Source organism: Oncorhynchus nerka, linkage group LG7 (genome assembly GCF_034236695.1).
Source record: "Oncorhynchus nerka isolate Pitt River linkage group LG7, Oner_Uvic_2.0, whole genome shotgun sequence".
Classification (NCBI taxonomy): Eukaryota; Metazoa; Chordata; class Actinopteri; order Salmoniformes; family Salmonidae; genus Oncorhynchus; species Oncorhynchus nerka.
Genome location: NC_088402.1, coordinates 78,675,330 through 78,702,797, shown reverse-complemented (window position 1 = coordinate 78,702,797; position 27,468 = coordinate 78,675,330). Strand labels below are relative to the sequence as shown.

General features: G+C 41.3%; 1 protein-coding gene across 3 annotated transcripts; it reads left to right on the top strand.

Annotated features, from left to right (window-relative positions):
* The first annotated feature begins 1,057 nt into the window (after positions 1-1,057).
* On the top strand, positions 1,058-26,796 carry LOC115132458 (6-phosphofructo-2-kinase/fructose-2,6-bisphosphatase-like). 3 transcript variants are annotated; one of them, XM_029665133.2, is made up of 14 exons: positions 1,058-1,245; positions 9,547-9,672; positions 9,812-9,908; positions 10,198-10,264; positions 14,547-14,621; positions 14,779-14,835; positions 14,941-15,062; positions 15,366-15,573; positions 23,850-23,996; positions 24,298-24,402; positions 25,651-25,780; positions 25,920-25,982; positions 26,071-26,135; positions 26,240-26,796. In XM_029665133.2, the coding sequence occupies exons 1-14, from the start codon at positions 1,209-1,211 to the stop codon at positions 26,297-26,299; spliced, it is 1,359 nt and encodes a 452-aa protein (XP_029520993.1). In that variant the 5' UTR covers positions 1,058-1,208; the 3' UTR covers positions 26,300-26,796. The 3 variants fall into 3 exon arrangements, with proteins under 3 accessions (XP_029520993.1, XP_029520992.1, XP_029520991.1); XM_029665132.2 differs by lacking the exon at positions 1,058-1,245 and adding an exon at positions 1,282-1,588; XM_029665131.2 differs by lacking the exon at positions 1,058-1,245 and adding an exon at positions 7,532-8,334.
* Positions 26,797-27,468: the final 672 nt, after the last annotated feature.

Sequence of the window (27,468 nt, the reverse complement as noted above, 5' to 3'; positions counted from 1 at the left end):
TAATGGTAGGCTATACATTTTGATGTGCATGCAGTAATATTTTTTTTATTTTTTTTTAACTAGGCAAGTCAGTTAAGAACAAATTCTTATTTTCAATGACAGCCTAGGAACAGTGGGTTAACTGCCTGTTCAGGGGCAGAACGACAGATTTGTACCTTGTCAGCTCAGGGATTTGAACTTGCAACCTTTCGGTTACTAGCTCAACACTCTAACCACTAGGCTACCCTGCCGCTGTATGTGACATATTTTTGAATTTGTCTGCTGCATAACACAGTCGGTTAGTGGTTTTATGATTGCGGCACATAGTAAGCTCCAGTCATTAAAAACATATTTGTTGAAACTTTTAATGTTACACACCCTTTCAAATCAAATCAAATCCAAATATATTGGTCACTACACAGATTTGAAGATGTTATCGCAGGTGCAGCAGAATGCTTGTGTTTCTAGCTCCAACAATGGAGTAATAGACAAAATACTGCAAAGTTGTCTAGGAGCTAGAAACAGGGTGTCCATGTCTGTCAGTGCCATCTTGCCAGAGAAACTGTAGTGTATGGAACACAACAACAAGAGTTCAAGACATGGCCTATAAGTCCTTACTTGTCGCATTCTCATGTAGTAATTACTTTGTATTAACCCTGGGCTCAAATACTATTTGATATTACTTCAAATAGTTTAGCTGGGCTTGATTAAGCTTGCCTGGTGCAATTGAACCAATAGAAGAGTCACAGAAGGGTAAAACCTGCCCGCCTGGCAATAAAGGCAGGCTTAAGCTAAAGCTAATAGTATTTGAAAGATTTCAAATGGTATTCAAACCCAGGTCTGAATGATAAGCGAAGCCACGGAGTTGTAAAGGTTCACATCCCCTCGGTGACCTTTGCTCCTGTTCTGAGCTCACTCCCCTGGCTGTGTGTGTGTATGTGTGCGTGCGTGCGTGCGTGTGTGCGTGCGTGTGTGTGTGCGTGTGTGCGTGTGTGTGTGTGTGTGTGTGTGTGTGTGTTGTGAATGGTGAACCCAAGACCTGGCAAACATTAAAGGACAAGCCCAGCGTATGTTCATGTGTCGTAGAAAGAGGGAGAAGGTGGTGAGAGGGGAGAGAATGCTTTGGCCGTGGGGTTTGGTTACATTAATAAGAGTATCTGACAGCAGAGCCATAGGCATTAGTAAGTCTTCTTCAGACCGTGCACCTTGCAGGGATAGAACTGCTCCATATGGAATACATAATGAGGCGTCGCTGTGACAGCGCAGGTGAGAGCATTCAATGATAAACATGCACTCACTTGAGAGAGAGGAGTAGGAAGCACTAAGATGGTATAGTAAAGTCCAACTTTACTATGCTGGTTCACTTCTGTCTATGTACATGTTGTCCCGAGCACATGTTTTCCAGGGGGCTAAGTGCAGCAGCACAAAAATACACTTGAGCAAGATAGACTTGGTGGATTGGTGTTACACTCTATGATTCAGACAGTGCAGCAGACACTGCTACAGACCGGACAACGTCTTCTCTGGGTTTCAAGTTGCCTTGATTTAGAAAGCTGCCTTGATTTAGAAAGGATGGACACGCAGACGAAATGGGAAAGGACTTGGGAAGGTCTGTCTGTCACTCTGGTAACTCTGATATCTTCTGTTGTTTCCCTTCTATTTCCTTATACAGTAGTGGTATCATCTTTGTGCTCTGTTACAGTGTGATTAGCCCAGTCAAGTATAGTAGTAACCTATCACTGAATAAATGCTACAGTTGTAGGATCTTAATTGGAGCCAGTTTGCTACAGCAGGAAGATGATTCTACCGCAACAGGAAATGTGAATTATTATGTGGATTATAAATAATGGTATAGAACAAGAAGGCCTGCACACTGTTAAAGCTCCGAATTCACCGCTTTATTGACAATGTTTCCATCTGAAGCGGATCTTGGTGAGGTCATTATAAATAATGGACATTGTTTGTAGGGGTTGATACATCTTTTGTATCACAAAAAGGAAGCCTTTTTAAACCTTGAATACACTAGAAGTTAACATTTCCTGATGTGGAGGAAAGGTTAATATACTGTTTTATAAACTTCAGATGTATATACTGTATTCTAGTCAAGGCACATCCTATATAACTACACCTGCACACACCTTTTCAATTCATATACTGTCTATACACACCATTACACACTGAGTGTATAAACATTATGAACACCTGCTCTTTTCATGACAGATTGCCCAGGTGATTCCAGGTGAAAGCTATGATCCCTTACTGATGTCACTTGTTAATTCCACTTCAATTGGAGTAGATGAAGGGGAGGAGACAGAATAAAAAAGGATTTTTAAGATTTGAGACAATTGAGACATGGATTGTGTATGTGTGCCATTCAGAGGGTAAATGGGCAAGACAAAATATGCAAGTGTCTTTGAACGGGGTATGGTAGTAGGTGCCAGGCGCACCGGTTTGTGTCAAGAACTGCAACACTGCTGAGTTTTCCATGCTAAACAGTTTCATGTGTGTATCAAGAATAGTCCACCACCCAAAGGACATCCAGGAAACTTGACACAACTTTGGGAAGCATTGGCGTCAACATGGGCCAGCATTCTCGTGCAAAGATTTGGACACCTTGTAGAACCCATGCCCCACTGAATGGGAGGTGTGGGGGGGGTGCAACTCAATATTAGGAAACTATTCTTAATTTGTTGTACACTGAGTATATATACAGTGGAAGTTGGAAGTTTACATACACTTTAGCCCAAAAAATGTAAACTCAGTTTTTCAAAATTCCTAATATTTAATCCTAGAACATTTCCCTGTCTTAGGTCAGTTAGGATCACCACTTTATTTTAAGAATGTGAAATGTCAGAATATTAGTAGCTATTTTGCCACAACTTTGGAAGTATGCTTGAGGTCATTGTCCATTTGGAAGACCCATTTGCGACCAAGCTTTAACTTCCTAACTTCCTTGAGATGTTGCTTCACTCTATCCACATAATTTTCCTACCTCATGATGCCATCTATTTTGCGAAGTGCACCAGTCCCTCCTGCAGCAAAGCACCCCCGCAGCATGATGCTGCCACCCCCGTGCTTCATGGTTGGGATGGTGTTCTTCGGCTTGCAAGCCTCCCCCTTTTTCCACCAAACATAACGATGGTCATTATGGCCAAACAGTTCTATTTTTGTTTCATCAGACCAGAGGACATTTCTCCAAAAAGTACCATCTTTATCCCCATGTGCAGTTGCAAACCGTAGTCTGGAAGTTTAATGGTGGTTTTGGAGCAGTGGCTTCTTCCTTGCTGAGCGGCCTTTCAGGTTATGTCGACACACGACTCGTTTTTACTGTGGATATAGATACTTTTGTACCTGTTTCCTCCAGCATCTTCACAAGGTCCTGCAGTTATTCTGGGATTGATTTGCACTTTTCGCACCAAAGTACGTTCATCTCTAGGAGACAGAATTCAACTCCTTCCTGAGCGGTATGACGGCTGCGTGGTCCCATGGTGTTTATGCTTGTGTACTATTCTTTGTAGAGATGAATGTGGTACCTTTAGGCGTTTGGAAATTGCTGCTAAGGATGAACCAGACTCGTGGAGGTCTACAATTGTTTTCTGAGGTCTTGGCTGATTTCTTTTTATTTTCCCATGATGTCAATCAAAGAGGCACTGAGTTTGAAGGTTTGGCCTTGAAATACATCCACATGTACACCTCCAATTGACTAATATTATGTAATTTAGCCTATCATAACCTTCTAATGCCATGACATCCTTTTCTGGAATTTTCCAAGCTGTTTAAAGGCACAGTCAACTTAGTGTATGTACATTTCTGACCCACTGGAATTGTGATACAGTAAATTATAAGTGAAATAATCTGCCTGTAAACAATTGTTGGAAGAATTACTTGTGTCATGCACAAAGTAGATGTCCTAACCGACTTACCAAAACTATCGTTTGTTAACAAGACATTTGTGGAGTGTTTGAAAAACAATTTTTAATGACTCCAAGTTTTAATGACTGTTTTGAGGGTGCTTTGCTGCAGGAGGGACTGGTGCACTTCACAAAATAGGTGGCGTCATGAGGAAGAAAAATGATGTGGATATATTGAAGCAACATCTCAAGACATCAGGAAGTTAAAGCTTGGTCGCAAATGGGTCTTCCAAATGGACAATGACCCCAAGCATACTTCCACAGTTGTGGCAAAATAGCTTAAGGACAACAAAGTCAAGGTATTGGAGTGGCCATCACAAAGCCCTGACCTCAATCCTATAGAAAATGTATGGGCAGAACTGAAAAAGCATGTGCGAGCAAGGAGGCCTACAAACCTGAGTCAGTTATACCAGCTCTGTCAGGAGGAATGGGCCAAAATTCAACCAACTTATTGTGGGAAGCTTGTGGAAGGCTACCCGAAACGTTTGACCCAAGTTAAACATTTTAAAGGCAATGCTACCAAATACTAATTGAGTGTATGTAAACTTCTGACCCACTGGGAATGTGACGAAATAAATAAAAGCTGAAATAAGCTATTCTCTCTACTATTATTCTGACATTTCACATTCTTAAAATAAAGGGGTGATCCTAACTGACCCAAAACAGGGATTTTTTTTGTTTAAATGTATTTGGCTAAGGTGTATGTAAACTTCCGACTTCAACTGTATATATATATATATTATTTATATTCCCGGACTCTGACATTGCTCCTTCTGATATTTTTTATTTATTTTTTATTTTGTGTATATTGTTTTGTATTGCTAGGTTTTATTGCTGCACTGTTGGAGTCGTGAAAACCTGTGAAAACATCTGCAAATCTCTGCAACCGACCACTAAACTTTGATTTTAATTGATTGATTGAAAATTCTCTGCAACAAAAGAGTGATCATCTTTACATCTGTTGTAGTAGCCTATAAGTGAGTGAATGGTTAGGATTGGGTTCAGTTTTCTGCTAGCAGCCTAAATGTGAATGAATGAAAGAAGCTAGTCAACCGTACTGGGATAGTAATCCAACCAGGACCCTTCAAATGGAACCTGATCAGATCTTTGGGACCTGTTACGGAACGGGACGGTCTGTCTTCTGAAGGAATCTTGCTCAAGCATAAACCAACTCCAAAATGTCATGTACCCTCTTGCCATCTTAATACCTCATTCCATCTTCATATGGAATGTAACCTCAACCACCTTAAAGGCCCAGCACAGTGAAAAACGTGATTTTCTGTGTTTTATATATATTTCCACACTATGAGGTTGGAATAATATTGCGAAATTTTGAAAATTATGGTAATGCCCTTTACGTGCAAGAACTATTTGAAAAGACTATTTCAAATTTCTGCCTGTTTTTGATGGGATGGAGTTTTGGCCAGACTGGTGACATCACAAGGTGGTTAATTAGTTTCAAACTCTCTGCCATGTCTCTGCCATAAAAGCTCGTTTCTGATAGTCCAAGCAAAATTCTTGCTTGAGAAATTGCTCTTTGTTAGGAAGCTGTTTTTGTTTATTTTTGACCATTTTATTTGAAAACAATCACAGTAAGAACTATATTGTTACCGAAAAATGATTTGATATTGTGATAAACATTTCTGCATTGGACCTTTAAGTACAGTATGTTCCATGTAAACTTGTATTATGCAATTTACAGTTCCTCGGAGAGAGAGAGAGAGAGAGAAAGAGAGAGAGATGTTTTTAGGAACACATTTACACTTAGCTGTGGTTTACAGGAGCTGCCCATAGCTCATTTCTCAGTAGCTACAGTGCAGTCAATCCCTGTCATTCTATTTGGAGCATGGAGGCCAGGCTAAATTCCTGCCAGGCCAAACTCTCAGCCAGCAGGGATAGCATGTTCCTCTCTCGCTTCTCCTGGGCTCTACTAACAAAACCAGATCTAGACTCTGTGGTCATTACTGTTGCTGAAAGGCATAAACATTGTCTGTACTGCAGAATATCAGGTTAGATACTTAACCTTTTTAACATATGCCAACATAGGCCTACTGTATGATTTGCCCAGAATGTGGTCAGTTAGGTAGCTTAACAGTTGGTATGAGGTCTGACACTTAGATCAAATCAAATCAAATCAAATTTATTTATATAGCCCTTCGTACATCAGCTGATATCTCAAAGTGCTGTACAGAAACCCAGCCTAAAACCCCAAACAGCAAACAATGCAGGTGTAAAAGCAAGATACAGAATGTATTGCTGTGTTGTGGGAATTATATTTTCTGTTGGAGAATAATGGCAGAGGCCAAAGACACTGTAAGACTAACTGCCAAACTAACTGTCTGTCTCTGTTAGAATTTGACCCCAAAGTTGTATTCAAAGTATCCTGTTCCAATGCCCATTTCAGCCTTGCTAAGTTACTGCAGGTCTAAGTAAAAATGTGTTACAGCAAACCCCACAGTGGAAATGTCTAAACAATGTTGCCACTGCATGTAAAACCTGATACTATACAGTAGGCCTACACTCGTAGAAAAAAGGGTTCCAAAAGGGTTAATTGGCCATCCCCGTAGGAGATGTTCCAAAGGGTTCTCCTATGGGGACAGCCGAAGAAGCTTTTTTAGTTCTAGATCGCAATCTTTTTTTAAAGAACGTATGGATATAACATAAATAAGAACTGCCCAGCGGGCCCAGTGAACAAAGCTGGTTGACATGACGTCAATACAACTAGTTTGCAACCAGGTTGTAATGGTGTAGTACTGATATCATTTCAACCAGTTTTGCTCGCCTGCTGGGAGGCTACATTACGTATTGATGACATTATCTAACCCATGACGCCTCTTCCCTTTAATACTCCACTGCATTAAGTTGTAATGAGATCAGATCAGGGACTGTCCATGTCTCATAGGTTGTCAGATGTCTAATTCCTTAGTCAGGTTAATGCCTCGTTGCCTTGGTAACCTCTTGAAGTACTGTCAACAAAGTCAGATATTTTCTGAATGAGAATGATTGCACCAGAGCAGAAAGACAGCAGAGAACATAGGGATGAGCTGTTTTGTCAGTTTATTTGCTACCTACAGGCTACAGACAGTGAGAGTGTATGTAATGACAGAGCCAGTTGATCTTTCCTCTGGATTAGCATTTCAAAAGGAACTGTGAACTCTGACTTCCAACTGCCACCTTGTGGTATAATTGAGCAACACCACACCATTGCCAAATACAAATCAAGCAACATATATGTGCTGTACTATAGCCTCACAACATATATGTGCTGTACTATAGCCTCACAACATATATGTGCTGTACTATAGCCTCACAACATATATGTGCTGTACTATAGCCTCACAACATATATGTGCTGTACTATAGCCTCACAACATATATGTGCTGTACTATAGCCTCACAACATATATGTGCTGTACTATAGCCTCACAACATATATGTGCTGTACTATAGCCTCACAACATATATGTGCTGTACTATAGCCTCACAACATATATGTGCTGTACTATAGCCTCACAACATATATGTGCTGTACTATAGCCTCACAACATATATGTGTTGTACTATAGCCTCACAAATATATATGTGCTGTACTATAGCCTCACAACATATATGTGCTGTACTATAGCCTCACAACATATATGTGCTGTACTATAGCCTCACAACATATATGTGCTGTACTATAGCCTCACAACATATATGTGCTGTACTATAGCCTCACAACATATATGTGCTGTACTATAGCCTCACAACATATATTGTTTTGATCAGTTCATCGTAACGGTTAACTATGGTCAACTGTTACTCTGTGATGAGCTTGTTCTTCAAAGGGACTGATATATTTAATGTTTTAGTGCCATGTCACCACCACAACACAGACTTGTGTGACTTTGTGATTCCTTCTCCCTACTGGCTGATATCCCAGGATATTTTAGATCCCTCTAAAGTACTTGGCCTCGGACCATGTTCTACGCTAACTGCTGAGTAGCAGTGAAACAGCATGGCATCAATGAGCTAACATGTATCCCAAATGGCACCAAATTCCCTATGGACCCTGTTCAAAAGTATTGCATTATATAAGGAACCAGAGCCCTATGGACCCTGGTCAAAATTATTGCATTATTTAGGGAATCGGATGACATTTAGAGGTCCTCCCCTTCCATCGTCCCCTCCGCCTTCTGCTCCTTGGCAACAGTCAGGTGACCCCGCCGGAGTTCACTGAAGCAGGCGGCTGTGTTGCTCCTCTTGTCTCCCTCACTCACACTCGCTCCGCTGAACAGGGCCAGGGGGACTGTGCTGTGTTGCATGACTCTGTCTGTCTGGGCTCTGCCGAGTGCTGACATGACCACAGAACAGGAGAAGAATGAGCTCACGCAGACTCCTCTGCTCAAGATATGGGTGCCATGGTTGGGGATGGGAGGCTGCAAGCTAAGTCGCCGGAGAGGCTGTAAGTGTGAAGAACCATTTTCTGTCTAGTGCTCTCTTTCTCTTTTTCTGTTTCTTTTTTTCCTGTTTCTGTCTGTTTCTGTCTGTTTTTCGCTCTCTCTTTGCCTCTCTCTCTCGCTCCTTCTCTTCTCCTGTCTGTTTTCTCTGTCTCTTCTTTCCTCTCAACTTCCTAATTCATTCATTAGTATAAGCCACGGGAAAGTTATCTTCAACAACAGGTGGATGAGTGCTCAAGTTTTGATCTTGTTGCCATGTTAAGACTATGATCGAATGTTTCCTAGTGTAAATCTTAGATCTGTTGAATGGCTTCCCTCCCTCCTCCTCCATGCCCCATGTGTGAGAATAAGATGAATCCTACTCTAACATTGTCCTGTGACCTGTAATATATGAATACTGTATACTGACGCTGCAGTCAGTCGTCATTCATATAGACTACCAGCTTCTATATCCTGCAATAAGTCCTGGTTCTCCTATATCCTCCCTCATACTACCTATTGTACTGTAACGCTCTTCTAAAGTCTCAGTTAAGTGGAGTTGCTTCCTGACATGTGAAATGATATCTGGTGCCGTGTGCGGATACGCAGTTTGAACATTACTTTATTGAGAGGTCTGATGTAGCCTGTGGAATGATTCTGTTCCACATGCTTTCACAGTTATTTTGTTTCTACGATGAAATCTCATGCTGAACAAGAGGTACTGCATGCTGGTACTGTCTGCAGTAGCACCCCTGTCCCAGTGTGTTGTCACCGATGTGACTGGCTGCATGGGATACTCTGTGGTTCTCAGGGTATATTCTGAAGTAGTCTTACACTCTTAAAGGAGTTGGCTAATTACTCTGGGATAATTATGCAGAACACATTACCTCTGGCGATCCTGTTGACAAGGTAAGTAAGACATAACATGGTAACAATAAGGGCTCAACCAATCCTTACCTGTTGGGAGATGACTCATTTGATAGGTGTGCCATGGTTAACAGATATTTGATCTCTCTGTCACCTGGTGTTCTCTCTCTTGAGGAGATGGTGAGGATTACCTCGGCAATTGGCACACACACACACACACACACACACACACACACACACACACACACTGTGTGTAAGTATTTACTCTCACCAGTGATTTGTGCCTTGTTAAAAGTGTTCACAGAGAACCACTCTATTTACCCACCAGGCATCTACAGTAGATTCCTACGGTCTGTCTTGTTTTTCCCCAGCCTCCGTGCCCCAGCTCACCAACTCCCCCACTCTGATTGTGATGGTTGGACTGCCTGCCAGGGGGAAGACATACATATCCAAGAAGCTCTCCCGCTACCTCAACTGGATAGGGGTTCCAACAAAGGGTCAGTTAACACCCACACACTAGCCAAGTTAAATGACGTGAGGTGTGCTTGAGTACTCATACACGTCACTGAGGATTGGAGTTTATGGTCTTTCCCTTATCTATCCTATATCATCTATCATCAATCACCTATCGTCTAGTCTTCAACTTGGGCCAGTATCGCAGGGAAGCAGTCCAGAGCTACAAGAACTTTGAGTTCTTCAGACCGGACAATGAGGAGGCCATGCAGATTCGCAGGTAAGAGATTCCTCAGGTTTGTTGGGTTTCTCTATCTATGTGACGAAGCTATGGGTGGGGCTGCGTCTGAAATAGCACTCTTTTCCCCATAGCACTCTACTTTCCCACTACTTTCATTGTCAAAGTAGCAGTGCACTGTATAGGGAATAGGGTGACATTTCAGGTGCAGACTAGTGGTGGTTTGTGTAAAGTATTACGTAACAACTGACATGCTATGTCCTTTTGTGCTGTGAATTATCTTTCTGTGGTTAATTAATCCAATGATTTCTCATTGCATTTGCTTTCTCAGGGCCTGTGCTACAAATGCCCTTGAAGATGTAGTTATCTACTTCTCAAAGGAACATGGACAAGTAGCCGTGAGTAAGAGGACAATTTAAAACTGCCCCTCTGAGCTGACTGTCAATCGGGCAAACACACCATACCTCTTACACATGACTGAGACATACTGTACTCAGGGTGGACAGGACATTGAACTTCAAACACACTGTACATGATAAACTGGATACTTCCAGGTCTCCATGGGTAAAACTATATTTTGACCTCTATGGATTTACAGATTAAATAAAGGTTAAAGAAATATACACTGTGCCAATGTTCCCTCTATGTTGCGGGTGCACAGTAGCCCCAAGACTGCTGCTCAGCTCCCCCTGGACTGCCAAGCAGACGAAATATCAGCCCACAGAGAGAAGTACGAGATTTAATTTCACTCAACTTTCTAGAGCAGTGGTCATCAAACTCGACTGATTGATCTCCAATGCATTCCTAATCGATCGACAAACATTTCTGTAAAAAAAAACAAAGATAAAGCCTTGTGTTCCTATTTTGTTTTGCCATTTTGAACAATTTCATTGTCCGGAGAGCAAATCAAGTGCACTATAGGCCTACAATGGGCCAATCGGATGGCTCAGATAACGTGTCTGCAGTAACGTAGCAGGCATAACAGAAAGCTACAGCAAAATTGATACTGTAAGATTTCAAAACGTTTAAAACCATGAGGAGAAAGAGACTGTCAATGAATATAGCAAAGAGCTGCTGTTTTACGAGTGAGTTCATGTTTAAGTTCTTACTCAGCACTGTCAACACTTCGTATTCAACATTAAACGTGTGTTTTTCCTATTTCCACTCAGCGCTACAATAAGCACTGTAGCAGTAAGGAATGAGTAGGAAAGTATATATATATAGGCTTGCGTTGTTGTTATTATTAGCGGCTTGGGTCTTTTTAACATTGAGGAATATTTCTCTTAATCTGTTCATAAGAGTAACAACACATTTGTGGATGATGTGCGGTGCAACTCCAGTTTCACCATCAGCTGGAAGACAGTGTCCCTTTTGGTCAGTGTCAGTGGAGGAAAGGGAGAGCGGAGGGATGGACCCTAAATCTGCTGCTCTCTGCCTCCATTGAGACTAAAGATCAGATGCAGGCACCGTCAGCCCAGTAAAATATTGAAATGTTTGCTCACTCAGCTGTGCCTCACAAGTAATACAACAACGGATCTATTACGGGAATGATCATTATAGCCTACCTCAATTTTTTTGAAATATATTTTTTTAAATGCCAGAACAACAATGCGGTGATAATACAGTTGAAGTCGGAAGTTTACATACACCGTAGCCAAATACATTTCAACTCAGTTTTTCACAATTCCTGACATTTAATCCTAGTAAAAATACCCTGTCTTAGGTCAGTTAGGATCACCACTTTATTATAAGAATGTGAAATGTCAGAATAATAGTTGAGAGAATAATTTATTTCAGCTTTTATTTCTTTCATCACATTCCCAGTGGGTCAGAAGTTTACATACAGTACACTCAATTAGGATTTGGTAGCATTGCCTTTAAATTGTTTAACTTGGATCAAATGTTTCGGGTAGCCTTTCACAAGCTTCCTACAATTAGTTGAGTGAATTTTGGTCCATTCCTCCTGACAGAGCTGGTGTAACTGAGTCAGGTTTGTGGACCTCCTTGCTCGCACATGCTTTTTCAGTTCTGCCCACACATTTTCTATAGGATTGAGGTCAGGGCTTTGTAATGGCCACACCAAAACCTTGACTTTGTTGTCCATAAGCCATTTTGCCACAACTTTGGAAGTATGCTTGGGGTCATTGTCCATTTGGAAGACCCATTTGCGCCCAAGCTTAAACTGCCTGATTGATGTCTTGAGATGTTGCTTCAATCTATCCACATAATTTTCCTCACTCGTGATGCCATATATTTTGTGAAGTGCACCCGTCCCTCCTGCAGCAAAGCACCACCACAACATGATGCTGCCACCCCTGTGCTTCACGGTTGGGATGGTTTTCTTCAGCTTGCAAGCCTCCCCCTTTTTCCCCCAAACATAATGATGGTCATTATGGCCAAACAGTTCTATTTTTGTTTCATCAGACCAGAGGACATTTCTCCAAAAGGTACTAGCTTTGTCCCCATGTGCAGTTGCAAACCGTAGTCTGGCTTTTTTATGGCGGTTTTGGAGCAGTGGCTTCTTCCTTGCTGAGCGGCCTTTCAGGTTAGGTCGATATACGACTCGTTTTACTGTGGATATAGATACTTTTGTACCTGTTTCCTCCAGCATCTTCACAAGGTCCTTTGCTGGTGTTCCAGGATTGTTTGCACTTTTCGCACCAAAGTACGTTCATCTCTAGGAGACAGAATGCATCTCCTTCCTGAGCGGTATGACGGCTGTGTGGTCCCATGGTGTTTATACTTGCGTACTATTGTTTGTACAGATGAACGTGGTACCTTCAGGCATTTGGAAATTGCTCCCAAGGACGAACCAGACTTGTGGAGGTCTACACTTTTTTTCTGAGGTCTTGGCTGATTTCTTTTGATTTTCCCATGATGTCAAGCAAAGATGCACTGATTTTGAAGGTAGGCCTTGAAATAAATCTCAGGTACACCTCCAAATGACTACAATTATGTAAATTAGTCTATAAGAAGCTTCTAAAGCCATGACATAAGTATGTAAACTTCTATACATAAGTATGTAAACTTCTGACCCACTGGAATTGTGATACAGTGAATTATAAGTGAAATAAGTGAAATAATCTGTCTGTAAACAATTGTTGGAAAAATTACTAAAAAACTATAATTTCTTAGCAAGAAATTTGTGGAGTGTTTGAAAAACACGTTTTAATGACTCCAACCTAAGTGTATGTAAATTCCTACTTCATCTGTATACGTGGTGATAATGTATTGGGCCTATAGCTTACTGCACAAACCTCATTGCTACAGTACTGTTTTTAATTGGTTAATGTTGCATAGGCTTACGTTTTTAAGCCCTGTTAAAAAAAACAGAGCGGTAGATCTTGGCTAGCATTTTGAAAAGATTGGTGACCACCGTTCTTCAGTTTTCCCTGTTAACACTATCCACGTTTCCCTTTAATGTGGCAATTGTGATTGAATCTATGCAATATTAGCCACTTTTAATGGTACATATCGAAACAAAACAAACTATGCAAGAGATTTTGTTGTTGGCAGAAAGCATCAGAGTAGGATTCTATTGCATTGACACGCACTACTCAGTCCGTACTCTACACAGACCGATCTGTGCAATTTACTTTGAACTGGACTGTGTTTACAGCATGAGGGGTCTTGAGTAGATGCGCTTGTTTTGAGATCAAAGTGAGAGCTGCATGTAGCAACGTGTGTACATTTTGTTCATATCCTTTGCTAGTTAGTGAGTTATTAGCCCAGTTATAGATAGGGAGTGATTGCTTCCTACAAGACCACAAAACATGTACATTTCCAGACATCTTTGAAAAGCGATTCAGGCGAAGAGCTTTTTTTGTCTTAAAGGGGCAGTGTTTTATTTTGAGACAGGTTTGAATAAGCTAAGTAGCCAATAGGCAGAGGGTAGCATAATTTGTCTGATTCTCTGTAATAATGGTATGGGAATAATAATTTATTTTACTTTGTAAAGTGGTTTCTTACATCAAACAACACAACAAAATGTTCAGTCACCTCTTTGTCTGATGGACAAGTGGATAAGCAGGTTAATGTCAAGCCCTGCATTTTTTTTTCAAACGTCTCAAGGAATGTAGGCCTACATTGAACACCACACATTGGCTGCTACTCTAGGCTGAATGATAGAACAGCTATTTCCATGTTAAACTGTTATGGGATGCATTTTCTCCATTGTTGTTGATGGTTGACCACCCAGCCTACATGGCCTACTTGGCCCCTGTTAAAACTGTAACTTAAAACGGGTACAGGCTCAGTGTTCACAGTAAACTTTCGCTGGAAGTTTTTTTACAAAGTTCAAATTTGCGCTCAGCAGACCTGAAATTTGCCCAGTGCCAAAATAATTTTGAGGGAACATTGCACTGTGCCCACAGTGCCCACGTTCTGCTACATTGACTGGAATGTATAGATGTAGGATCTTCATTTAAGCCAGTTTGCTACAGCAGGAAAATAATTCTGAAGCAACAGAAAATTTGAATTTTCATGTGGATTATAATTAATGGACCTTTTTGTAGGGGTTGATACATTTTTCGTGGTGGGAAATGACAAACTATAGAAGCTTTAAATTATTATTTTTTTAAATACACAGGAAAATGCTCAGCAACAAAATAGTAAAACAATCCTACATCTGCAAAATCCTACATCTGTACAGCCGATTAAAATATATTTTCTTCCCTCCAGGTGTTTGATGCCACCAACACAACACGGGAGAGGAGGATATCCATTGTGAGCTTTTCCAAGGAAAAAGGCTACAAGGCAGGTTCAAGGGCAGGCCAACTGACAGTCCTGTAGCTGCTACTATACATAATGAATAAACACGTTACTACCACTGCAACAGCTAAATACAAACTCAGATGGTGAAACTGGACAAAACCCCTTTGGTATAATGAACACAACTGAATTGTCCTTACAGGTATTTTTTGTGGAGTCCATTTGTGATGATCCAGACATCATTGCACAGAATATCACGGTGAGAAAGTATATTCTCAAACCTTATCGGAGGGCTCTCTGTTTCTAAGATGCCAAACTCTGCAAGATGTTAAACTCTACACTGTGACACTGACCTTTGTCCCAGGAAGTGAAAGTGAGCAGCCCAGACTATGTGAACTGTGACAAGGATGAGGCGCAGGCAGACTTCCTGAAACGTATCGAGTGCTACAAGCAAACCTATGTGCCTTTGGACGATGAGAAAGACAGGTAGAGTTCAACAGACTATGCCAACTAGCCTGGTCCCAGAACTGTTTGTGCTGTCTTGCCAACTCCTTTATAGTCATAGTCCAAAAAACACATCTGGGATCAGGCTTTATGCCAACAGCTCCTCTCCCTGAATGAGAGAAAGAGTAAAAACTAAACTGAAAAAAATACTTGGTTATCAGATACCTGTGATTAACAAAATCTCTCCTTCTATCTTCCTGTATTTCCCCTACATGTTATTGTGTCGGCACCTGTCTTGAATAATAATTGTCTCCCTATGTGTCTCTCTATATTTCCTATACAAAGGCATCTGTCTTACATCAAGATCTTCAACGTGGGCTCTAGGTACTTGGTGAACCGTGTGCAAGACCATATACAGAGCCGGATCGTGTACTACCTTATGAACATCCACGTCACACCGCGCTCTATCTTCCTGAGCCGCCACGGGGAGAGCGAGCTGAACCTGCTGGGTCGCATTGGGGGAGACTCAGGACTCTCTCCCAGGGGTCACAAGGTCAGTAGGCCACACAGGCACAGTGGCTTGGAAAAACTCCCTAGAAAGGCAGGAACCTAGGAAGAAACCTAGAGAGGAACCAGGCTCTGAGGGGTGGCCAGTCCTCGTCTGGCTGTGCCGGGTGGAGATTGTAAAAGAACATGTCCAAGATGTTCAAGCATTCATAGATGACCAGCAGGGTCAAATAATAATAATAATTACAGTGGTTGTAGAGGGTGCAACAGGTCAGAACCTCAGGAATAAATGTCAGTTGGCTTTTCATAGCTGATCATTCAGAGTTAGAGACAGCAGGTGCGGTAGAGAGAGAGTCGAAAACATTAGGTCCGGGACAAGGTAGCACGTCCGTTGACCACGTCAGGGTTCCATAGCCACAGGCAGAACAGTTGAAACTGGAGCAGCAGCACGACCAGGTGGACTGGGGACAGCAAGGAGCCATCATTAAAACAATAGAGGTCCTAAAACGGAACCTTGAGGAAAACCAAAACTTACAGTTGATTTGTCAGAGGACAAACCATCCATAGAGACAAACTGATATCTTTCCCGACAGATAAGATCTGAAATCAGGCCAGAACTTGTCCGTGTAGACCAGTTTTGGTTTCCAATCTCTCCAAAAGAATGTGGTGATCGATGGTGTCAAAAGCAGCACTAGGGTGATTCTCACGAAATCTTGGTTTCAAAGATTTCAAACATTAAATCTTTAAAAAGACTTGCATCAACAAATTTCCTTTATAGGCATAAATAACAAGGTCTGTGTTTGTGTTTGTGAGCATTCATTTAAAAACATTTACTGACAATTTAACGCCTTTATGAACATATTTTCCAAAACAAGTACTAAAAAATATCATTACCGCAATGGTCTGAAAACATCAAGACCATTAGGAAAGCTAATACATAAAAAAAATTAAGAATAAAGATTATTAACAGTCATGCACAGAATACTTAAACTCTGAAATAATATATATTTTTTTATTTTTTATTTTTTTATTGATTTCTCCCATTACCGCAACACCTTCCGCAATCTACAATTTAACATTAACACTGGAGTGATAGATGTGCAGATGATGATGTGGAGATACTGGGGTGCAAAAGAGCAAAAATAAATAACAATATGCGGATGAGGTAGTTGGGTGTGCTATTTACAGATGGGTTTCAAGTTCAATCAAGTACATAACACACATACAGTGCCTTGCAAAAGATTTCACCCCCTTGGCATTTTTCCTATTTTGTTACATTACGACCTGTAGTTTAATTTTTATTTGGATTTCATGTAATGGACATACACAAAATAGTCCAAATTGGTGAAGTGAAATGAAAAAAATGACTTGTTTCAAAAGATTCTAAAAAATACAAAATGGAAAAGTGGTGCGTGCATATGTATTGACCCCTTTTGCTATGATGCCCCTAAATAAGATCTGGTGCAACCAATTACCTTCATAAGTCACATAATTAGTTAAATAAAGTTCACCTGTGTGCAATCTAAGTGTCACATGATATGTCACATGATCTCAGTATATATACACCTGTTCTGAAAGGACCCAGAGTCTGCAACACCACTAAGCAAGGGGCACCGCCAAGCAAGCGGCACTATGAAGACCAAGGAGCTCTCCAAACAGGTCAGGGACAAAGCTGTGGAGATTACAGACCAGGGCTGGGTTATCAAAAAATATACGAAGCTTTGAACATCCCATGGAGCACCATTAAATCTATTATTAAAAAATAGAACGAATATGACACCACAACAAACCTGCCAAGAGAGGGCCGCCCACCAAAACTCACGTACCTGGCAAGGAGGGCATTAATCAGAGAGGCAACAAAGAGTCCAAAGATAACCCTGAAGGAGCTGCAAAGCTCGACAGCGGAGATTGGAGTATCTGTCCATAGGACCACTTTAAGCCGTACACTCCACAGAGCTGGGCTTTACTGGAAGAGTGGCCAGAATAAAGTAATTGCTTGCACATTTGGTTGTGGGAGACTCCCCAAACATATGGAAGGCTTGTGGGAGACTCCCCAAACATATGGAAGAAGGTACTCTGGTTAGATGAGACAAAAATTGAGCTTTTTGGCCATCAAGGAAAACGCTATGTCTGGCGCAAACCACACACCTCTCATCACCCGGAGAACAACATTCCCCCAGTGAAGCATGGTAGTGGCAGCATCATGCTGTGGGTATGTTTTTCATCGACAGAGACTGGGAAACTGGTCAGAATTGAAGGAATGATGGATGGCCCTAAATACAGGGAAATTCTTGAGGGAAACCTGTTTCAGTCTTCAAGAGATTTGAGACTGGGACAGAGGTTCACCTTCCAGCAGGACAATGACCCTAAGCATACTGCTAAAGCAACACTTGAGTGGTTTAAGGGGAAATATTTAAATGTCTTGGAATGGCCTAGTGAAAACCCAGACCCCAATCCAATTGAGAATCTGTGGTATGACTTAAAGATTGCTGTACACCAGCGGAACCCATCCAACTTGAAGGAGCTGGAGCAGTTTTGCCTTGAAGAATGGGCAAAAATCCCAGTGGCTAGATGTGCCAAACTTATAGAGAAATACCCCAAGAGACTTGCAGCTGTAATTGCTGCAAAAGGTGGCTATACAAAGTATTGACTTTTTTTGTGTGTGGGGGGGGGGGATAGTTATGCACACTCAAGTTTTCTGTTTGTTTCACAATAAAAAATATTTTGCATCTTCAAAGTGGTAGGCATGTTGTGTAAATCAAATGATACAAACCCCCAAAAAATCTATTTTAATTCCAGGTTGTAAGGCAACACAATAAGAAAAATGCCAAGGGGTTGAATACTTTCGCAAGTCACTGTAGGCTAAGAACAGAGAACACATAAAAACAACACATACAAAAACATTAGAACAGCACATCATCGTCAATAGACACACTGGCCTGTATAGTGTCCCTTGGGGATGATGTTTCTATGACCCCAAGCTGGTGCAGCTTCTTTATCTTCAAGCCAAAGTTGTCATGCGTTTTGCAAGCACATGTTCTCTGTCTGTGACATGGCTTAAGGTTAAATAATTGAGGCTTGAAGAGGTTGTGCCTCATCAGACAAGTCTTCTGTGAAGATAGTGTCCATTAAGGCTCTCTTACGGAAATCTGGCCCTTTTTCCGAATTTCTCCTGATTTCCCATTTATCAATGGAGACTTAATCTTGATGAAGGAAGCGGCTAACAAGTTTGTGCATTAGTCTTCTCTGGCTGTTACTGGGTAATGTTCTCTGATGACCTATCTTTGTAGTTTTCTTCTGGACCTCTCTGCCTTCCACAATTACCTGCTTCCTCTTGGCCATCATCTCAAGTCTTTTCAGTCTTTTCTTTAGGTTGACCATCTCTTTGTTCCTCTCCAGCAGCTTCTCTTCTGTGTAACGCAACTTTGACCTACATTTTAATAGTGTTTTCTTTCTTCTGTTCCTCTTTTTGGGGGATTCCTTTGGGGTAGATGTCTTCATTGGTCCAGGTGTCTGGAGAGATGTCTCTCTTCTTTTAGGAGTTGAGTTGATGGCATGGACATTTACCTGCTGAGGTGATAATGGCTGTTCTCTTGGGGAGGCTGTGTCTTGAAGATTTTGAATAACTTCTTAATTTTGCTTTTTGAACATGTTGAAGTGTATCATCTTCCTGGTTTGATGGTGTCATGTCCAATACAGCTTTTAGCTGTTTCTCTCTTCTGTAATACCTTTTTGAGTTTTCCCGCCACTCTTTTCTTCTTTTCATGTTGCTTCTTTGTCAGATCTAGAGTTTTCTTAATTTTACAATTTTGATTTCGATTTTGATATCTGGAACTGGAAAGGAAGTGTGTGTGTGTGTGTGTGTGTGTGTGTGTGTGTGTGTGTGTGTGTGTGTGTGTGTGTGTGTGTGTGTGTGTGTGTGTGTGTGTGTGTGTGTGTGTGTGTGTGTGTGTGTGTGTGTGTGTGTGTGCATCCTACAGTAGGGACTGAATGGCTTACAGACTGTCTGTGTGTACACATCCTATAGTAGGAACTGAATAGCTTACAGACTTTGTGTGGACATTTTATAGTACAAACTAAATGGCTTACTGGATGTGTGTGTGTCTGTGTGTGGTGGACGTGTGCTCGCGCATGTGTAGACTTCCTAACAATGTAGGGTATTGACTTCCTATAGAGACTGTATGAGGGCATAGGCTTCCTATAGACTATATATATGCTAATTACTCTTGCTGTAACCTCTCCAACCCCTAACCTCTCTCTCCTTCCTTCTGTACTCTTCCAGCAGTTCTGGGAAGGATGTAAACATTTTCTCTGAATTTTGTCAGCCTAACCTTCGCTAAAGATTTATTTTTGTCCCTTGCTGACTGTCTGCAATTAAACAGGACATAAGGCAAAATATCAACAGTCAGTAAATAATATTTAAATGAATAGTTCATTATATATATTTAAAAATATAGTCTGTATTTTTACCGAAACAAAAGTTATCTCTACCGCGACTGGCCTTAAATTGCAGCGGTAAGTGAGAATGGTGTTGCGGAGGAGGAGGAACCTTGGCATGTTTTGCTAACAATGGAGACGACATGATGACTAAGCACATTTTTACTCAATGTACATAATTAGACATTAATGAAGTATATTTTCATAGAAAATTTGAAATCTAATGTTTTTCTAAATGTGGAAACCTTCTTGTATCAGTAATGATAATCAATTCTGTCTCGTATGAGAGAATGTTTAACTTTTAACTAGAGAAATATAAAGAGATCTGCTTACCTGGTAGCCATATTGAAGGTACTGGCAGATGTGTTGCTTCATTCAAAGTCAAACTTTGTTTAAAATTCTCTGTGTGTTTAAACAGTCCTTCAAAAATGTTGCGGAGGATGAGAAAATCAGTCCTATTATTATTATTATACATGAATATTCAGTTGATCTTTTTTATGTCATTTGAAAACACCTGGTAGAACATCAATTTATTTTTTTCTGAATATTTTCATTTTACTCTATTAAAATTAAAACATGACATACATTCTGGACGCTGGACGCGTTGCGGTAATGAGTATTTCATCAGAAAATGCAATGAAACACCAAAAGAATTCATTCCTATGTTGAAATTACTGTTTGTGCAAGAGAACACTGTCTTTCTTATGATATTTTGTTATATTACTAAATGACATGTTTTATATTTAAAATCATTACTGCCGTGGTATTTCAATGGTTTCATGAGAATAATAAGGTCTAGGAGCGGGAGGACAGATGCAGAGCCTTGGTCTGACGCCATTAAAAGGTCATTTACCATCTCCATGAGTGCAGTCTCAGTGCTATGATGGGGTCTAAAGCCAGATTGACGTGTTTCGTAACATTGTTTGTCTTCAGGAAGGCAGTGAGTTTCTGTGCAACAGCTTTTTCTAAAAGTTTTGAGAGGAATGTGAGATTCGATAGGCCAATAGTTTTTCAATATTTTCTGGGTGAAGGTTTGGCTTTTTCAAGAGAGGCTTTATTACTGAAACTTTTAGTGAGTTTGGTACACATCAGGTGGATAGAGAGCCGTTTATTATGTTCAACATAGGAGGGCCAAGCACAGGAAGCAGCTCTTTCAGTAGTTTAGTTGGAATAAGGTCCAGTATGCAGCTTGAAGGTTTAGAGGCCATTATCATTTTCATGAATGTGTCAAAAGATATTAAAAAACTTGAGTGTCTCCCTTGATCCTTGGTCCTGGCAGTTCTGTGCAGACTCAGGACAACTGAGCTTTGGAGAAATATGCAGATTTAAAGAGGAGTCCTTAATTTGCTTTTGTAATGATCATGATCTTTTCGTCAAAGAAGTTCATGAATTTATCACTGCTGAAGTGAAAAATATCCTCTCTTGGGGAATGCTGCTTTTTAGTTAGTTTTGCGACAGTATCAAAAATACATTTTGGATTGTTCTTATTCTCCTCAATTAAGTTGAAAAAATAGGACGATCGAGCAGCAGTGAGGGCTCTTCGATCCTGCACGGTACTGTCTTTCCAAGCTAGTCAGAAGACTTCCAGTTTAGTGTAGCGCCATTTCCATTCCAATTTTCTGGAAGCTTGCTTCAGGGCTCGGGTATTTTCTGTATTCCAGGGAACTAGTTTCTTATGACAAAAGTTTTTAGGGGTGTGACTGCATATAGGGTATTACGCAAGATTAAATTTAGTTCCTCAGTTAGGTGGTTAACCAATTTTTGTACTCTGATGTCCTAGGGTAGGTGCAGGGAGTCTGGAAGGGCATCTAGCAATTTTTGTGTTGTCCGAGAATTTATAGCACAGCTTTTGAGGATCCTTGGTTGGAGACATGTTGGACAAAACCCACTGAGTTAATAATGGCTCCGCAAGCCTTTTGGAGTGGGTCTGTGGACTTTTCCATGTGAATATTAAAGTCACCGCAAATTGGAATATTATCTGCCATGACTACAAGGTCTGATAGGAATTCAGGGAATTCAGTGAGGAACGCTGTATAAGGGCCAGGAAGACTGTAAACAGTAGCTATAAAAAGTGATTGAGTAGGCTGCATAGATTTCATGACTAGAAGCTCAAAAGACGAAAACACAGTAATTTACTTTTTTTGTAAATTGAAATGTTCTATCGTAAATGTTAGCAACACCTCCGCCTTTGCGAGATGCGCAAGGGATATACTCACAAGTGTAACCAGGAGGAGAGGCCTCATTTAACACAGTAAATTCATCAGGCTTAAGCCATGTTTCAGTCAGGCCAATCACATCAAGATTATGATCAGCGATTAGTCCATTGACTATAACTGCCTTGGAAGTGAGGGATCTAACATTAAGTAGCCCTATTTTGAGATGTGAGATATCACAATCTCTTTCAATAATGACAGGAATGGAGGAGGTCTTTATTCCAGTGAGATTGCTAAGGCAAACATCGCCATGTTTAGATTTGCCCAACCTAGATGGAGGCACAGACACGGTCTCCATGGGGATAGCTGAGCTAACTACACTGACTGTGCTAGTGGCAGACTCCACTAATCTGGCAGGCTGGCTAACAGCCTGCTGCCTGACCTGTACCCTATTTCATTGTGGAGCGAGAGGAGTTAGAGCCCTGTCTATGTTCATAGATGAGATGACAGCATCCCTCCAGCTAGGATGGAGTCCGTCACTCCTCAGCAAGCCAGGCTTGGTCCTGTTTGTGGGTGAGTCCCAGAAAGAGGGCCAATTATCTACAATTCTATATTTTTGGAGGGGCAGGAAACAGTTTTCAACCAGTGATTGATTTGTGAGACTCTGCTGTAGAGCTCATCACTCCCCCTAACTGGGAGGGGGCGAGAGACAATTACTTGATGCCGACACATCTTTCTAGCTGATTTACACGCTGAAGCTATGTTGCGCTTGGTGACCTCTGACTGTTTCATCCTAACATCGTTGGTTGCGACATGGATAACCATATCCCTATACTCTCTACACTCGCCAGTCTTAGGCTTAGCCAGCACCATCTTCAGATTAGCCTTAACATCGGTAGCCCTGTCCCCTGGTAAACAGTGTATGATCGCTGGATAATTATTTTTAAGTCTAATACTGTGGGTAATGGAGTCGACAATGACTAGGGTTTTCAATATGTCAGAGCTAATGGTGGGAGGCCTCGGCATCTCAGACCCCGTAACTGGTGGAGGAGAGACCAGAGAAAGCTCGGCCTCTGACTCCGACTCGTTGCTTAATGGGGAGAGCCGGTTGAAAATTTCTGTCGGCTGAATGAGCGACACCGGTTGAGCATTCCTACAGCATTTCCTTCCAGAAGCCATGAGAAAATTGTCCGGCTGTGGGGACTGTGCAAGGGGATTTATACTACTATCTGTACTTATTCCTACACTTATATTACCCTTGCTTAACGATTGCATCTGAAGCTGGTCTTGTAGCACGGCTATCCTCACCATAAGGCGATCGTTCTCCTGTATATTATGAGTACAGTGACTGCAATTAGAAGGCATAATGTTAATGCTATTACTTTGCTTCGGCTGGTGGAGGTCCTGTAGAACCATGTCCAGATGAAGCGTCCGGGGGGGAAAAAGTTGAATGGAAAAAGTAGAGCGAGGGAAAAATGAAAACATAATTGTTTTAATCCAGATATAATGCTATTGTCCCATCCAATGACTTAATGTATTGGGCCCTCCCTTATGTAGAAAATAAAAAAACATAAAGCATAAAGTATATGTGTCTCGGGGGTTGGGTTGAAATCCGAAATATAAAATGTCATTCTCCGCAAAGAAAGTGTACAATAAAGCATTCTTCTACAGTAAATGATTCTGTAAAAAATCACCCCCACCCACTCCCTGTGAACATGGTCTGTCCCTGTAGTATGCCACTGCTCTGGGGGGCTTCATCAAGGGCCAGCATATAAAGGATCTGAAGGTGTGGACCAGCCATATGAAGAGGACCATCCAGACTGCAGAGCATCTGGGGATTCCATACGAACAGTGGAAGGCTCTCAATGAGATTGATGCAGTAAGTCACTGTTTACTGCTGAGTTTAAACGAGATTTATACAATAAGTCACTATTTACTGCTGAGTTTAAATGAGATTGATGCATTTAACCACTGTTTACTGTTGAGTTTAAGCATACATTTTATGTGAGTGTGTAATGCATGTATACAGTTTGCAGTGAATGTGTGACCAACTGAGCTAAAGTCAATGCATTGCCCTGAAGAGCTAATGCAAATCTTTCGGTCTTGGGATAGGTTACTCATCACTGTACATGCCCGTACCACTCATTGACATCTTCTCTGCACCGCCATTTCCTCCTCAGGGTGTGTGTGAGGAGTTGACATATGAAGATATCCAGGAGAACCACCCAGAAGAGTTTGCACTGAGAGACCAGGACAAGTACCGGTACCGTTACCCCAAGGGTGAGGTAGGACCTGTCTTAATTCACCACACACTGCTTACAAAATACACACAAAATATACATACACTGTACATTACTCAGACAAATTGTGGAGATCTTAGTACAACACCTAGCAGTCATAGAACAACACCTAGCGATAATAGTACAACACCTAGTCATCTTAGTACAACACAGAGTCCTCTGAGTAGAACACCTAGTCCTCTAAGTAGAGTCCTCTGAGGAGAACACCTAGTCCTCTTAGTAGAACACCTAGTCCTCTTAGTAGAACACCTAGTCCTCTTAGTAGAACACCTAGTCCTCTTAGTAGAATACCTAGTCATCTTAGTACAACACCTAGTCATCTTAGAAGAACACCTAGTCCTCTTAGTAGAACACCTAGTCCTCTTAGTAGAATACCTAGTCATCTTAGTACAACACCTAGTCATCTTAGAAGAACACCTAGTCCTCTTAGTAGAACACCTAGTCATCTTAGTAGAACACCTAGTCCTCTTAGTAGAACACCTAGTCCGCTTAGTAGAACACCTAGTCCTCTTAGTAAAACACCTAGTCCTCTTGGTAGAATACCTAGTCATCTTAGTACAACACCTAGTCATCTTAGTAGAACACCTAGTCCTCTTAGTACAACACCTAGTCCTCTTAGTAGAACACCTAGTCATCTTAGTAGAACACCTAGTCCTCTTAGAAGAACACCTAGTCCTCTTAGTAGAACACCTAGTCCTCTTAGTAGAACACATAGTACTCTTAGTACAACACCTAGTCCTCTTAGTAGAACACATAGTACTCTTAGTACAACACCTAGTCCTCTTAGTAGAACACTTAGTTATCTTAGTACATCTTTGCTACCCTAGTAGAGGTGGATCTGAGTGACTGGGAAAGATAATTAAAGATGATTTTCTTTATTGTCACATACACCGGATAGGTGTAGTGAAATGTGTGGGTCAGCCATGGTAGTACGGCGCCCCTGGAACAGATTAGGGTGAAGTGCCTTGCTCAAGGGCACATACAACAGATTTTTGACCTTGTCTGCTCAAGAATTCAAACGTTTCCAGCTGGAACCAAGCCGAGCTGGTAAGGAAAGAAAGAAAATAGAGAGCATGGTGTGGTTCAGGTTGGTGCAATAGTATGAAGAAGGTACATTTCCTGGTGCAACAGTATGAAGAAGGTACATTTCCTGGTGCAATAGTATGAAGAAGGTACATTTCCTGGTGCAATAGAATGAAAAAGGTACACTTCATTTTCCTCTCTCTACCACAGTCATATGAAGACCTGGTCCACCGTCTGGAGCCAGTAATCATGGAGCTGGAGAGACAGGAGAATGTGCTGGTCGTGTGTCACCAAGCCGTCATGCGTTGTCTGCTGGCCTACTTACTAGACAAAACCGCAGGTACTTTACAGTCCAAAATACATGGATTCATTTAGCATTGTCTTGTGGTAATGAAGTTGGTCATGTCTAAGACTATCTCGTCACTCAGAACCAAATCTCGCATGCGCACTGGACTAGAGACTACTTTTTTTTCCCACAGATGAGTTACCATACCTAAAATGTCCTCTTCATACTGTGCTCAAACTTACACCGGTGGCCTATGGTAAGTTGTTGTCCAATTGGACATGAACAAATTCACATGCTGTAATTGGATCCAACAATTTCACTCATATCTCTTTCTCCTGGTACAGGGTGTAGAGTGGAGCACATTTGCCTAAACATTGAGGCAGTCAACACGCACAGAGAGAGACCTGGGGTAAGCTTTACAAAACGTATCCATTTATTCCAAGCACAATAGGAAAATGTTATAAGAGATTCCACAAATCTAACGGTGTGACTCCATGTGTGTTGTTGTTATAGAATGTGGACATAACCAGAAACCCAGAAGAGGCGCTGAAGACTATTCCTGACCACTTTTGAATATGATTTAGAGGATATGGACTCTAGGACCGTACTAAACCAGCAATATTATATTTTCAAGTTTTAACTTTATTGCTCGATCAATTATGTCTCAGTACCTTTTCCCGATTAAACTTGTCAAAATCAGCAAGTGTCAAAGGGGAAAAAGATAAGGAAGAAGACTAGATGAATAGAAGATCAAAAAGGACAAACTCCACTGCCTCCGGAAACAGTGAGGGGGAAATGGACATTCTGCCTCCAACATGGGACGGCTAAAGCCCAGTACTGTATGAGTGTTGTTGACTGACCTATAACGTCCAATAAATGTGCATCAGTCTGCTCTGTCTTACCCTGGAGTCTCATGGTGAAGTGCAGTCGGACAGGCTGTGTGAGAGGTGGTTTGGCATGGTATTGTCACTAGAGTGTGAAAGAGGCCAGACAATTCTGACATTAGGCTACAGGATGACGAAAGTAAAATGTCCTCCATTCTAGTAGATTAATAAACACATCTTCTGTTACATGTCTGACTAAGTGTCAACATCATGAATAGTTCCCAAACAAACAACATGTATACATTTTAGCAGAGTCTCTGGTCTTATAGTAGTGAGTGGGTACATTTTAGCAGACTCTCTGGTCTTATAGTAGTGAGTGGGTACATTTTAGCAGACTCTCTGGTCTTATAGTAGTGAGTAGGTACATTTTAGCAGACTCTCTGGTCTTATAGTAGTGAGTGGGTACATTTTAGCAGACTCTCTGGTCTTATAGTAGTGAGTGGGTACATTTTAGCAGACTCTCTGGTCTTATAGTAGTGAGTGGGTACATTTTAGCAGACTCTCTGGTCTTATAGTAGTGAGTGGGTACATTTTAGCAGACTCTCTGGTCTTATAGTAGTGAGTGGGTACATTTTAGCAGACTCTCTGGTCTTATAGTAGTGAGTGGGTACATTTTAGCAGAGCTCTGGTCTTATAGTAGTGAGTGGGTACATTTTAGCAGACTCTCTGGTCTTATAGTAGTGAGTGGGTACATTTTAGCAGACTCTCTGGTCTTATAGTAGTGAGTGGGTACATTTTAGCAGACTCTCTGGTCTTATAGTAGTGAGTGGGTACATTTTAGCAGACTCTCTGGTCTTATAGTAGTGAGTGGGTACATTTTAGCAGACTCTCTGGTCTTATAGTAGTGAGTGGGTACGT